The sequence below is a fragment of the Heterocephalus glaber genome, unplaced genomic scaffold, assembly GCF_053883595.1.
Source record: "Heterocephalus glaber isolate CG9 unplaced genomic scaffold, H.glaber_assembly_v1.0 deba00001461, whole genome shotgun sequence".
NCBI classification, from domain to species: domain Eukaryota; kingdom Metazoa; phylum Chordata; class Mammalia; order Rodentia; family Bathyergidae; genus Heterocephalus; species Heterocephalus glaber.
In genome coordinates this window covers 41,477,799-41,491,891 of record NW_028258308.1, presented here as the reverse complement: position 1 = coordinate 41,491,891, position 14,093 = coordinate 41,477,799, and the positions used below count along the sequence as shown (strand labels likewise).

Below are 14,093 nucleotides of genomic sequence, written 5' to 3'. Positions count from 1 at the left end.
AATACCAAAGTGAGGACTCACAACCTCTGCCCTCACCTCTACTCCTAACATCTTTTCAAACACTCTTCATTGAGGAGGTAGAACGAATAAAAACAAGGACTTTCTGTGGGGTACCACTTTTGAATAGACTCACAGCCCAGGAAATGTAGGGACACTTGGAGACACTTGAGGACATGACTCCACTATCGGGGCATGCTCATAATGGGCCACAGTTATCTAAAAATGACCCAACATACTTAACCACGCATGTGTGGCATGGCCAAGGTCATGCAGCAGGTGTTTAGTCTCATCATGTCCCAGTAAAGTGATAAGATACTGTAACTGTTGTGAACTAGAGAACACTGTAACCTTTTAGTAGCTGTGTTTGCTGTGTAGCTTTTGTTTGTTTGTTTGTTTTTTGTTTTGCTGTTTCTGCTGAAGGAAATAAAGACACAGAGCTCTTGGGTACTGGAGCAAACACTCCAGCTCTCCTGCTCTGATGCTGCCCTTACTCTGATGATTGTCTCTGGATCTTTTCTTTATTGAGGAATTAACTGACTCACTCAGGAAGGGCTATACGGACTAAATGGACCCCTCTCCAGGTGCCCCTGGATAGGCTTGGCCTTCACACTTCTCAATGTAGCTACGGGAATATGCAGTATTAATCTTCCACCTGACCTTCCTCATAAGTGTTCTGTGTCCCTTTGCCATGATGACTAAACACTAGGGAAAAGGAAATACTTTTAGGGAATTTGTATTCACTGGCTCTGAGCTGACAACAATCCTGAGGCCTCAAAATATCATCATGGTTCACTGGTCAGAAAAGGGACTTACACAGGTCAAGGAATAAACTAAGGCTTGGGCCCATCAGTTGTAAACAAAATCACAGTTTATCTTGTGAAAGACTCTAGCTCATTGAAAGTATAGTCTCGTTTGTTAGTTCATGTGAAATTTTAATTGGTGAAATACATCAGAAAATGCAGAAACCATAGGGAAATGTTGGTAAACTTAGTATGAAAAACAATATACCACAAATAAAATTATCAGATAAACAACAACTTTTAAAACAACCTGTGTAAGATATAAAACAAAATATTTAGTATCCAAAAATACACAAACATGGATGAAATGCACCTAACATGCATTCATCACTCATAGAGTTAATTACTTGAAAAGGAACATGTATTCCTCATATATTCTTGTATCTGTACATATTTATAACTAAATGTATAGAAAAAAGTCCAGAAAATCAATACTGAATCCATAAACATAGGAGTTATCTTGAAAAGTGCACTAAAATGAACCAGGAGGGGTGATACGATAAAGAGTATATATATGATAAAGAGTAAATATATGAATATATTTTTTGAATGTACTCATATATCACTATATAAAAATTCTTAAGTATTACAAAGAAATTTCCAGAAATAGAACCCAGCTATGTGTATTTTTCTTAAACACCAGAGGTTATTCTGGTAAAAATCCAAATTCTACACTACACTTTTTTGAGAAAGGTTGATACATGAATATGTCACTTCATAATCTAGCAGGTACCATAGCTTTTATTACAAATTTAAACAGAACCTCAAAATCACTTTCGATATATCATTACTACTCCTGATAACATTCCATGTTCCATGCCTTTCATCTTCCTCTATTTGTTCTGAAAGATACAGTAAAACAAAGGCAATAATTCTTTGATCTGAGACCAACTTGCTCTATACATGAAGTGCATGATCAAGGCGGTTATGAATATACACGAACATATATAAGGTAATTAATTCTTTGTTAAAGCTGTCAGACTGTAAATTATATCTGTAACTACAAATAGAAGGCGTTCAGACTGCCCTTTTTGTTAAGTTATTATTCAGAAGACAGACATTTAAACTAACTTTCAAAAGAAAATCCCAGCCCCAAAATGTTAAGAAAGTATTATACGACGGTGGTGCAGCTGCCAATCTGGGGATTGGATGTCACATTCGGCAATCTCTGTGACTCTTGCACTACCGCCTCCAGCCTTTGGCAGCTGCTAATTTCTTCTCTATTCATTTACCTTCTCTGGGTATTTCATGTTCAATGTATCATATAAAATAAGACATTTTGCGCTCAGCGTTTCGTTTACCTAATGTCTTCAAAATTCACAACTCCATTCTTTTTTATGGCTCAATAATATTCCATCGCATTTATACACCCCTTTCCTTTTTTATTTCATCCCCATTGGTGAACACTTGGATTTTTTCCAATTGGGGGCGATTATAAACAATGCTGCTGTGAATATTCACGCACACGACTTTGCGCAGACACGTTTTCATTCCCCCGGGTACCCAGAAGGGAACCTCTCTGGTCAATGACACAAGCATGTTTCTTTCCTCTGCCCAACTGCAAGGATAAAATTATTTCGAGAGAAAACAGTACAGCCTCCCGCCCGCCCCACGGCGCCCCCACGCGGCGGCACCCGGGCCGACGGCTGCCCCGAAGCGCTCACCCGGGCCCGAAGGGGCTGCCCCAAGGCGCAGCCAGGCGAGCAGCAGTAGTGGCGCCCACAGCGGCAACGGCGGGAGCGACGGGCGCGGCATGGCGGCCCGGTTCCGAGCGGCGGGCGGCGGGCGGAGCAGCCGTTGCGGGCCAGGCGGGTCCCGACGCCGCGTGGGCCTGGTGCCCGCGCTCCGCGTCCCTCAGGCGGCCGCGCCTGGCCACAGCACCTGCTGCGCGGAAAAGAGCGCGGTCTGTGCCCCGCGTCCCCACGGACGATGCGCGCGCGTCCGGTGCCGGCGCAGCCGCGACGCCAAGGCGGGAGGAGCCCGCGGGACGAGGGAAGAGGGCGTGACACACAGCCTAAGTGTCGCGTGGTGTCTCCCACAGGAGAACCAGAGGAAAAATAAGGAGCAAAATAAGAGATAATAGGAAGTAGGGAAAGAGCTTTTCACAGGGGAAAGGGACCAAGAGGGAGAGGGAGAGAAGCGGGAAGGGGTTAAAAAAGGAACGAAGATCTGTCAGGTACCAACTCCACACAAGAAATGTAAACGTCATGTACTACACAGTGAACTAATAAACTAAAATAATAAAAAATAAAGAATATTTGAAATCCCAGACAGTGGCATATTGCGAAGGTGATCTGGACCAAGGCATGCTAAGGTCCTCGTATTTGGAAAATAAACGTAACTTTACACATTACATTAGATAATGTAAGCGAAAAATTGTTGGAAAACCTCTAAAAGAGATTTTATTTTATTTATTTTATCTGAAAATATACCGAAGCACACAGGAGAAAAATGAAATGTGGCATAAGGGAAACTATATAAACCCAAAAGAATACAAAAGAAAATAGGTGTGGGAAAGAGACAGAAAATCACAAAAATAAAGAAAGCACAAAATAAAATGACAAAACTATTGGTAATAGAGTTAATGTAAATAAAGTTTCCAGTTAAAAGTCAAGTATTTTATAAAATTAAAAATTCAGTATATTTTAGTCACAAGAGCCAACATAAAGACAAAAAGAAATGTTGTATCAGGTCAATGGTGACCAAAAAGAAATGTTAGTATTACTGCATTAAAACAAAAAAATTAATTTGAGATGAGAAATTATCTAACCCAAGCTTATTCAGAAATACCCTCACTGTCATATAAGACCGTGGGCCTTACCAAACGCTCCGAGGAGCTGACTACAGCAAAGATCACCCAGGAGGGAACACACCGGACAAGTTGTAAAACAGACCTTTATTAGTCTGGCCAGACGGCACTCTCCAAGCACCAAGTTTAGGCGCCCGGCTCAGAGCCTGAGGTCCCTTTATAGGACATGCTAGAGGAGAGTTGGCAAGCAGAAATACAGAAGCGAAGTGCAGAAGGAACTTTTACAGATTGTTCTTAAAATAACACGTTCAGATATGGAGTTGGGCAAGCATGACGGGACACTGCGCACACAATAGACCTTCCTGGCACAACAACAAGTACATTTCTGGAACTCGATGTCTCCCTGGTGATCCGTAACAGAAGCAGACAAGTTGGGGCCCTGTTACAAAATGGAGTACAAAATGGAGTAACTGTTGTTCAGCCTCACACTCAAAAGCTGAAAATGTAAAGCCAGCTGTCAGAGACTGCTTTATACACTTGGAATTATCAACATGAAAGACGTCATCTAGAAAAATGTTGGGAAAATTTTTAAAGTACTGTAATGGACACTGAAAGCTTTTCCTTAAAAGCAGAGTCAGGAAAGAATGCCCAAATTTACCCTGCTATGTACCATAGCACCAGAAGACCTAAACAAAATAATAAAACAAATAAAAGGCACCTAACTGTAAAGGAAGAAGTGAAAGTATGTTTATTAACATAATATGATTGTGTGTATGCCCACAAAAATCCCAAATACATAAGAAAGTTACTTTAAAAAACTGAAAAGAGTTGCATGGTATAAGTTAAAAGTGCAAAAATCCATTGTGTTTCAGTACAGCAGCAATGAATAACCAAAAATTAGCAATTTAACTTTACAATAGCATTCACAAGAAAAACATACTCAAAAATAAACTTAACTAGGGTGGTGAAAGAGTTGTGCACTACACACTACATAACACTGCTAAAAGAAATCAAAGTGGATTTAAATAATTAGAAAAATAATTCGTATTCATGGACTCAAGGATGATATTGTTGAGATGTCAAAATAACCCCAAGCTATCTATAAATTCAATCAGAATCTCTATGAAAAGCCTTTAAAAAAAAAAAAAGAAGAAAAGCCTTTTTGTGTAGAAATTTAAAAAGATCCTAAAATTAAATGGAATAATAAGGGGACTAGACTAACCAAAACCTTATTGAAAAAAGAACAATGTTGGAGTACTCATCCTTCACAATTCAAATTTACTAATGTGCAACATTATTGAAATAAGGTAGTACTGACATAAGGATGGATATCAAGGCCAATAAAACAGAACTGGAAGTCTGAAAATCTATACATCTATGGGCAAATAATTTTGTACAAGAATGCAAAGTCTATTTGATGGGAACAGAATAGTCTAATAAATAGTACTCTAATAAATGGATTTTCACATGCAAAGAATTAAGTTGAACTCCTACCTCAAATTATATACAAAAGCTAGGCCAAATGGATAAACAAACAGAACTAAAAGTCTTGTATGCAAACATGGAGGAAGTCATGATTTTTGGATTTGGCAACATAGTAAAAGCACAAACAACAACAATAGAAAATAAGACTGGAGATGTAGCTCAGTAGTAGATTGTTTACCTGCTGCAGGAGGCCTTGCATTTTATTCCTAGTACCTCAAAAGCAAACCCAAGTAGATGCAACCAGAAAAACCTCTACACGCCATATTACATTGAAAAAAAGTACTGGCAAAAGTACTGAACAAAGACTATTGAGAGCTACAAGATAGAAATGTCAAGTCATTTACAGTATAAAGACAAATGCATGAGAGCAAGAGATTTCCCAGGAATCAAGAAACTAAAGGCCAAGAAAACATGGGATGATGGATTTCAATCCCTAGAGGGGAAGAACTGTCAAATTAGATTACTATATCTGGCAAAATTATCCTTTAGAAGCGAAGGAGAAATATTTTGAAAGACAAAAACTAAAAGAATTTACAACCAATAAATGAGCCTTATAGTACTTCTAGGTACTCAAAGTAATCCTACATCCACAAAAGGATTTAAGATAACCTCAGGACCATGAGAAAAAAATAATTTCACTTAAAGGAGAGATAAGCTAATGAAAAGCAGAAAATAATTAAATATGATTATTTGCAAAAAAAAAAAAATCTAACACCTAAGAAGAATAAAGGGGAAAGAAATTTGAACACAGAATATTCAAAACAATCCAAAGAGAAGTCAGATGAGAAAAGCTAGTACATTTCTTTCAATAATAACCATGAATGTAACTGATTTGAATTCCCCAATTAAAACATGCAGACTAGAAGTCTGGATTTAAAAAAAGATCCAATAATCTGCTTGCTTCAAGAAAACCTCACCTCACCAGCACAGACATACATATCAAAAGAGAAAGGATGGAGAGTAATATTCCAGTCAAATGAAATTGAAAGCAAGTAGAAATAGCTGTATTTGTACCTTACAAATTTTACTGCAAACCAGAACACACAAATAAGGTCGATAAATATATATGGAACAGTCCTTTAAGAAAATAAATGATTATAAATATATATGCACTAAATGTCAGAGAAATAAACTCTATAAAAATACTATGGGAGATAGGTAAGACCCAACAGAAATGATTGGGTGATGCCAGTACCCAATTCTAACCGGTAGATACATATTCCAGGCAAAAAAATGAACAAGGAAACATCACAGCTATATAGATGATAGATCAAACAAACTTAAAATACATCTACAAAAAATTTTATCCAACAGCTGCTAAATACACATCATTTATCAACACATGGAACTTTCTATAGATAAGTCATATTTTAGGTCATAAATGATATCACAACAAACACAAATTATTAAAATAATTTCTTGCATCTGGTTAGAACATAACAGTATGAAGTTCAAAATCCATGGCAAGAAAATTGCAGAAAATAAGAACACATGAATGACTTTTGAATGAACAGTGAGTCATAGGGGAACACAGGAATTAAACTAAAAATTCCTTGAATCAAATATACTTGAAACACACTTCCCAGAACCTTTGGGATACAGTAAAAACAGTTCTGCAAAATCATATTCAAATAAATAATTAATAATTCTTCAGAAGGCATTAAAATACAGGAACACCTCAAATTCAAAATCAGTAGAAGGAAATAAATAAAAATCAGAGTAAAAATACAAGAAATAGAGACTATATTCAGTATGGTGGTGTACACCTGTAGTTCCAGCACTTAGGAGGCTGAAGTGGCAGGATGAGGAATTTGAGGATTTTGAACAAATCCTCTGTAGCACGGGAACTAGCATAAAGAATCAACAATTGGGCTCCCATTTTACTAAAAAGCTTCTGCACTCCAAGAGAAACCACCAACAGAGCTAAGAGACAGCCTACAATGTGGGAAAAAATCTTTACCAGTTGTTCCTCAGACAGAGGTCTGCTATCTAGAATATATAAAGAACTCAAAACTCAGACCCCCCAAATATATAGACCCAATTCAAAAATGGGCATCTGAAATGAACACACATTTCTCAGAAAAAGAAGTAGAAACAGCAAATAAACATATGAAAAAATGTTCAACATCACTGGTCATTCAACAGATGCAGATGAAAACAACACTGAGATTGCACCTCACCCCAGAAAGAATGGCTGCTATGATGAAATCAATGAATAAAAAATGCTGGCGGGGGTGTGGGGAAAGAGGAACGCTGCTCCATTGCTGGTGGGAGTGCAGACTGGTGCAACCACTGTGGAAATCAGTATGGAGATACCTCAAAGAACTAGGACTGGAAGTCCCATTTGACCCAGCTATTCCTCTGCTGGGTATCTTCCCAAAAGAATTAAAAGAATCATACCACAGCAATATACGTGCACCCATGTTTATAGCACCACAGTTTGTAATAGCTAAAACTTGGAAACAGCCCAATTGCCTATCAGTTGGAGACTGGACAAAAAAGATTTGTGTTTTTTAATATAAAATGGAGTACTACTCAGCCATAAAGAATGATAAGCTACAGACATTTATAGCTAAATGGATGCATAGTGAGGCCATTCTCTTAAGTGAAATAAATAGGACACACATGTGTAAATACTGAATAGTTTCTCTGGTGTGAGAAACTAAAAGTGTAAATAAGGATACAAATGTGTAATTGATAATGTGAAATAGTAAGAAAAGGTCTAAAGGGATAGGGAAGTGGGAGAGGTAGGGGAAAGGAAAGAAGGGAAAGGAAAAATATGAGAAAAGGAAAAAATGGAAACAAAGTCTTTGGCTGGGACCTGTAGGCCCAAGCTCCTGTCACTGCAGTGCTGACCGCCTCCCTCAGGGTGTCAGATCTTTTCCCAAGATTGCACGTATGCCAGAGCATACGCCTAATGGATGCCACAGTCTCAGTGTGGTCTGGCTTTCCTTGCTAAACCTCCTTGACACCAGGTTTGGACCCGGTGAGTTTCTCTTTCTCTTTTCCTTTCCCTATTCAGGTTTCTTTGTTGCCCCCTTCTCGGTGCACCTGCATTTTCTGGTGAACATCTGCAAGCTTCCCTCTCTTGCCACTACTAGCTACTTGAGTATGATGGAACTAATAACTTGGGATAAGAGTCTCAAACACCTTGTTTCCTCTTTGTTTTTATCACAAAGGAATATTAAATTTCTCAAAGTCTTTTTATGTACCTGTTGATATCATCATATTGTTTTATCCTTGATTCTATTTACGTTGTGTAGTACCTTTATTGAAGTACATGTGTTGAAACATTTTTGAATGATTAGGATGAAACTAACTTGATCATGATGTAAGGTCTTTATTATGCATTGATTAATTCTGTTTAGAATTTTATTTTGGATTTTTGAATCTGTGTTCATCGAGAATATTTGCCTGTAGTTTTTTCTTTCTTCCTTATTTTGGTCGGACATTTATCTAGTTTTGGTAGCAGGATACCAAAAATTCAAATGATGAAATTGGAAATGTTCTTCCTCTTTATATTTCATGGAATTGTTTAAAGAACATTACTGTTATATCTTCCTCAATGGTCTGGTAAAACTCAACAGTAAATCCAGCCAGTCTTATTATTTCCTTTATTGGGAGACATTATTGCTTAAATCTAATTGCTTCTTTTGATTTATAGAAACATAATCTCCCTAGACAAACAAGTAACTGCATGCTTTGCATGAGTTACAGTGTATTTCCATCATCCCAAACTGTACCATGCAATGTTTGCATCTTAACTGAATGCCAAACAGGTGCCTGTATAGTCTATTTGGAGCATCCATCTTGAATGTATTTTTTTCTGTAAAAACTAATATAAATGCATGCTTTTGCCATATGTAAACTCTGAAATGTCAGAAGATTAACCCAGAAACTGCTGATCACATAAAACTTATCAAGGCATAGGATTAGTGTGTGGGTTGTATATCTTAGTTGTTAAAATATGTAAAATGGCAAACAGTCTTTATTATCTCCAGTGCACATCTTTCATGGTTATCTTAGATATTGACAGATGGATAAAAGGGAGTAATTAAATAAATTTTGTTTCATTAGCAGATAAATGCTTAATTTTCATGAATAGGGAAAAATAATAGCATACATAGCTCACATCCATATTCCTTTGGCCAGAATTTATTTTCAAACACCATGCAGAGTTGAGGAGAGCCAAGATGTGCAGGTAAATAATTGAGATAGCTAATTCGTAGTTATAACTCTGCACTAAAAATGAAGAACACACAGGTTTAATATAGAGTTAACATGATTTCCATAGCAAACAAGAGAAAGTAAAGAGCTTTACTCTATTCTGAGGTTATGTACTGTGAAACTCAAAAGTAACTCTATCAAATTAGGGAGAGTACAAGTGGTATGGTGCACCTACCCAGTACTACTAACTTATTTTACATATTTAAAATGAGAAAAATAAATATAAAAATGAACATAATTATTATGTAAAAGTGATATACTAGAGTTCCATGGCTGCAGCTACTAAGATTCACTTTAAAGTATATCTTAAATTGTTCATGTTTGTTAAAATGCTGTGACATAATTCCAGAAGGAAAGCAAAATGCTACTGTAAAATATTCTTAGTAATGATGATGTATCTAAAAACAGAAAGGTAAATTCCAAGTGAATACTTCATGACTACTAAATATATGTCAAATATTGCTGAAGCTTTAAAATTCAAAGGAGTAAATAATAGAAAGGTCAATCATAGAATTATCAAATCACTTGCATGGGAAGAATAAAGTTTCAAAAGCTCTTTAATCTGTGCCACTTATGGCTTCCCAAAGTATTCTTCTCTACCTAGGTTTCATTTCTCTCATGCAACTTCTATACACCACAATTATTATGGTTTGGATCAAACACTTCCCCCAAAAGGCTCATATGTTCAGAAGTGGTGCTCTTGGAAAATGATTTGATCATGATACTAACCTCATAAATGTCCCATTGATGGATTCATAGCTGAATGTGCCCTTAGGAGTTGGAGCATGGTTGGGAATTGGACTGCAGACCATTTATAGAGAAGATGCCTTTAGGGTATCTTAGGAATTGGCAAGAGCCCACCATTGCAGGCTGAAGTCTATAAAACTATAAACACTTCTGAAGGAATTCACTTTGGGAAGAGACAGAGCACTTTGTTCACTCAGGGCCATGCAAGGAAGTGTTTCCCTGAGTTTAGACATCCAGGCTCTTAGAGGCCACTGCAGCCAAGGTACAAGTGGGCATGGCTACTGCCTAAGCTTGTGGCAGACTTTGGGACTGTCTATGTGATGATGGCTTTGCAAGTGAGAAGAATGCAAGTATTATGGGATCATGGAGGATTTCAACCAGATTTAAAAGGAAAGTTGGCAATGTGTGACAGAGTTGAATTCCCTCCCAGTAGCCCATGGGAGAGTGATGGGTGAGGCTCGGGAAGTGATTCCATCAATTCAGCAGAGATCCCAGAAATTTAGAGAAGCCAGGAACATGAAATGTGGAATGTCTGTAGGGAGTGACCAGAGCCAGCTCAGGAAAGAGGCCATGTGGTCTGCAACTTTCAAGAACATAGTGGTGGGGCTGTTCAAGCCATTTGGAACTCACATCTCACCACCATATACCCCAGAACTTATCATAGGCCTATGGGATATAATGTTTGCCATGCTGGCTTTTGGTCTTTGTCTAAGTCTCTTTTCTGTCACTGAACACAACACTCAACACCCACTACTTAAAAGAGAGGCTTACTTTGGCTCGTAGTTTCAGTCCAGAGTCTGCTGGCTCCAAGGAGACAATGACATAGTGGAAGGGCATGGTAAAAGAAAAGTTGTTCAATCTATCACAGCCAGGAAACAAAGAGAGAAAGAAGGAGTTGGAGATAAGAATACACTTTTCCAGGTGATGGACCAAGTGACTCTCCTCTTTCGACCAGGCCCACCTCCTAACAGCACATTCAGCTCTGAACTCAACAGTTCTGAACTAACAGTGCCTCATGGTCCAGTCACCTTCCAAAAGCCCCACCTCTGAGCACAAGTCTCTTGGGGGTCATTTAGAACTAAACCATAATAGTCTTGCTTTGGTTATTTCCTTTGATTATTTTCCTTTCCCTCTACTTCTCCCCTTTTCGATGGGAATGTTTATCCTATGCCATTGTATCTTGGGAATATGTAACTTGCTTTTTTTATTTTTATAGACATTCACTGCTAAGAGTTGCTTGAATCTCAGAAGAGAGTCTGGATTTGGACCTTAGACTTGAAAAATACTAGAACTTTTGAGACTTTAGCAACTCTTAGAGATGAGCTAAATACATTTTCATAACAGATATGAACTTTTGGGAGCCAATGACAGAAGTTATCATTTAGTTGAGAAATGTCCCCCAAAGGTTCATATGTTCAGAGGTGGGGCTTGTGGGAGATGATTAGATTGTGGGGTACTAACCTAATAAAAGGATTAACCCATTGATGAATTCATAGCTGAATGTACTATTAGAAAGTGGAACTTATTTAGAGGAAGTAGGTTACTGAGGGTGTAACTTGGCAGGGAAAGTTTTTGTCCCTGCCTCCTCCTCTCTCATTCTTAAACCTACTCTCTGCTTTCAGACTACTATGAGGTAAGCAGCTTTCCTCTGCCACACTCTTTCTGCCTTAAAGTCAACTGACCATGGACTGGAAACTCTGAAAGCATAAGCCAAAATAAGCCTTTTCTCCTTAAAGTTGTGTATGTCTGATATTTTGTACCAGAAACAGAAAGTTAATGCAATGGTCAAACTAAATATTGGTCAAAGTACAGTAAATATTTGTATTAAATGGTCAACATGTGGAAAAATCTCAGTTTAACTGATGTGTCTATCTCAAGAAAGAAATATGTCAAAGACATTTGTTGATTTAAAATGTGAAGAAGAATACAGCTCCCTCCGGTGTCGTTATATGTATAAACCAAAAAGTTATGGAATATGAATCACCAAACTAAACAAAAATAATATTTATGCACTTAATATCTTAAACATTTAAATACTAAAATAAATGCAGAATGTGTATGATTCATATGACAATGTCTTAGAATAGCTTTACTCTATCTTAGTTAAATAATTGGTTGAAATTTACAGAACAGTTGTATCCATTTGTTGGTGGTCTCTCTAGAGGGAGACCTGAGACCCCGGAAAGCACCGACTTTTAAAGAAAGAAAAGGAGACAGCCTGGGGGACAAACAGCAGTTTAATTCCTCTGGCACTATTCGACAATCACAAAGGAAAGAAGCAAGGCTTTTATACATGTAGGAAAGCAGCTTAGTTATTCTGGCTACTGTCTTTCTGATTTTTACATCTGATGATAACCCGTGACTTTAAGTGACTCATAAAATCTACAGGAAAATTTACAAGTCCCCTGTTTCCCTTCACCAATCCTGTACATCAAAGAGCACACCACAGCCCTCTTCTTATCAGATGGTACCAAGAGAGCAGGGCGACTTCAGCCAAAATCTAGCCCACCGGCCCACCACAAACATCACAGTTGTGCATAGTGAGTGGTATCTCTCTCACCATCCATAGAGTCATTGGGTCGCAGTTCTCTGATCCCAGAAAATGGTAAATAAGAAAACTAGGAAAACCTGTTTTTCTCCTGTGAGACTTTTACAATGTCTCTTAAAGTTTTCTGGCATTCTTTTAACAAACAGACTTGTGGAATTTCCCAGAAACAACTTAATTTTCTTAGTTAACAAACTTCTTGTGATCAATTCTTACAACTAGATAGCTGAATTCTACAATTTCCCACATCCATTGAGGTCAGACTTTATTACTACTGGCACACACCCTGAAATTCATCTGAATCAGATATTTCTGTGCGTGGCTGTCTACTGCCTGACAGGCCCTCTCCTAGGCAGTGGAATAATCAAACATCAACTAAGAAGGAAAAGAGAGTGAGGACTTACAGCAATCCACAGAATTTAACAATACTGAGGTTGATGATTTCATCAGAGTAATTTCAAAAAAAGGTCAAGGATAAGATCCTGTCTGCAATATTATATTTTGATTTTTGAGAATGTATACCTCCTATTAAAAAATATTCCATAGCAGCTTGTATCTGAGTAACAGCACACATTTTATTGATACAAAATTGCAAAGATTCATTTTCACTGTTTAGAATAACCTCTCAAAGTATTATGCAACTATAGGATTTCCAAATCTTCACCAGCCTTTGACCCAGCTTGTATGGAATTGTGGGTAATAAAGAAGCTTTCTTTTAGGAAGCAAAATATTTAATGTTGGCAACACCTTCAGACTTACAGCATTCACCTCCATTTTCAAACCTAAAAGCAAAAAGATTTTTCTGCAAGACATTTCTACTCCATGTCTGCAAATCCTTCTTCATGCTCCTCTTTTTACCATTTAAGGTTAGGGATCAGTGAAAGTAGAAATGCTCCTACCTAACTTCCAAAGTTAACTTGTCCCAGAGCCACCTGACTATTTCATTTACTTTAGTCCTTAAAAAATGTGTTAGTTAATCACACAGCACCTGGGAGATTTTTGTCTGTCATGATGTTCCTTTTCTCCATCTAGGATGACCTTCCAGGTTATCCATATTTGAAAAATTCTAAGGACAAAATTTTTGCACTATGACTTGATAGTCTTAATCATTTTTGATAGTATAACCAACAATTTCTCTAGCTCCCATTACAGACTATGTGTGAAATACATTTTTACTTCCTACAAATGTGGCTCTCAGATCTTCTTCAAATCATATCAGACTTACTAGAGACCTAGACAACTAGATATTTTGGTCCAGGAAGACCTAGGAATAGATTAGTACTGTGTTTACCAAAAAACTACCTCCAACAAATTATTGGGGAAAAAAAACATAGATAGATGAAGGCTGAGGCATGCTGCTAAATGTTATATACTTGATTCTTTGGAGGACAAGAACCCAGATTTATGGGTTTATTAGCTTCAGTGAAAGTCAGTTTCAAGCTAATATTTGAAGATTTTAGAAAGAGAATTGGAAGATATGGAATGCACACACTATAATACTGCACAGGAATTCCACCATACAGATACAATAACCACAAAA

At 37.6% G+C, this 14,093-nt stretch overlaps 1 protein-coding gene across 1 annotated transcript in view; it reads right to left on the bottom strand.

Annotated features, from left to right (window-relative positions):
- The window catches only part of LOC101719058 (disintegrin and metalloproteinase domain-containing protein 32), a 147,220-nt gene extending 144,608 nt beyond the window's left edge, over positions 1 to 2,612 (bottom strand). Inside the window, exon 1 of the mRNA XM_087217354.1 lies at positions 2,465 to 2,612. Within this exon, the coding sequence (XP_087073480.1) occupies positions 2,465 to 2,555 (91 nt within the window). The 5' untranslated portion in view covers positions 2,556 to 2,612. The remainder of the gene's footprint in view (positions 1 to 2,464) is intronic.
- Between the last annotated feature and the right edge of the window lie 11,481 nt (positions 2,613 to 14,093).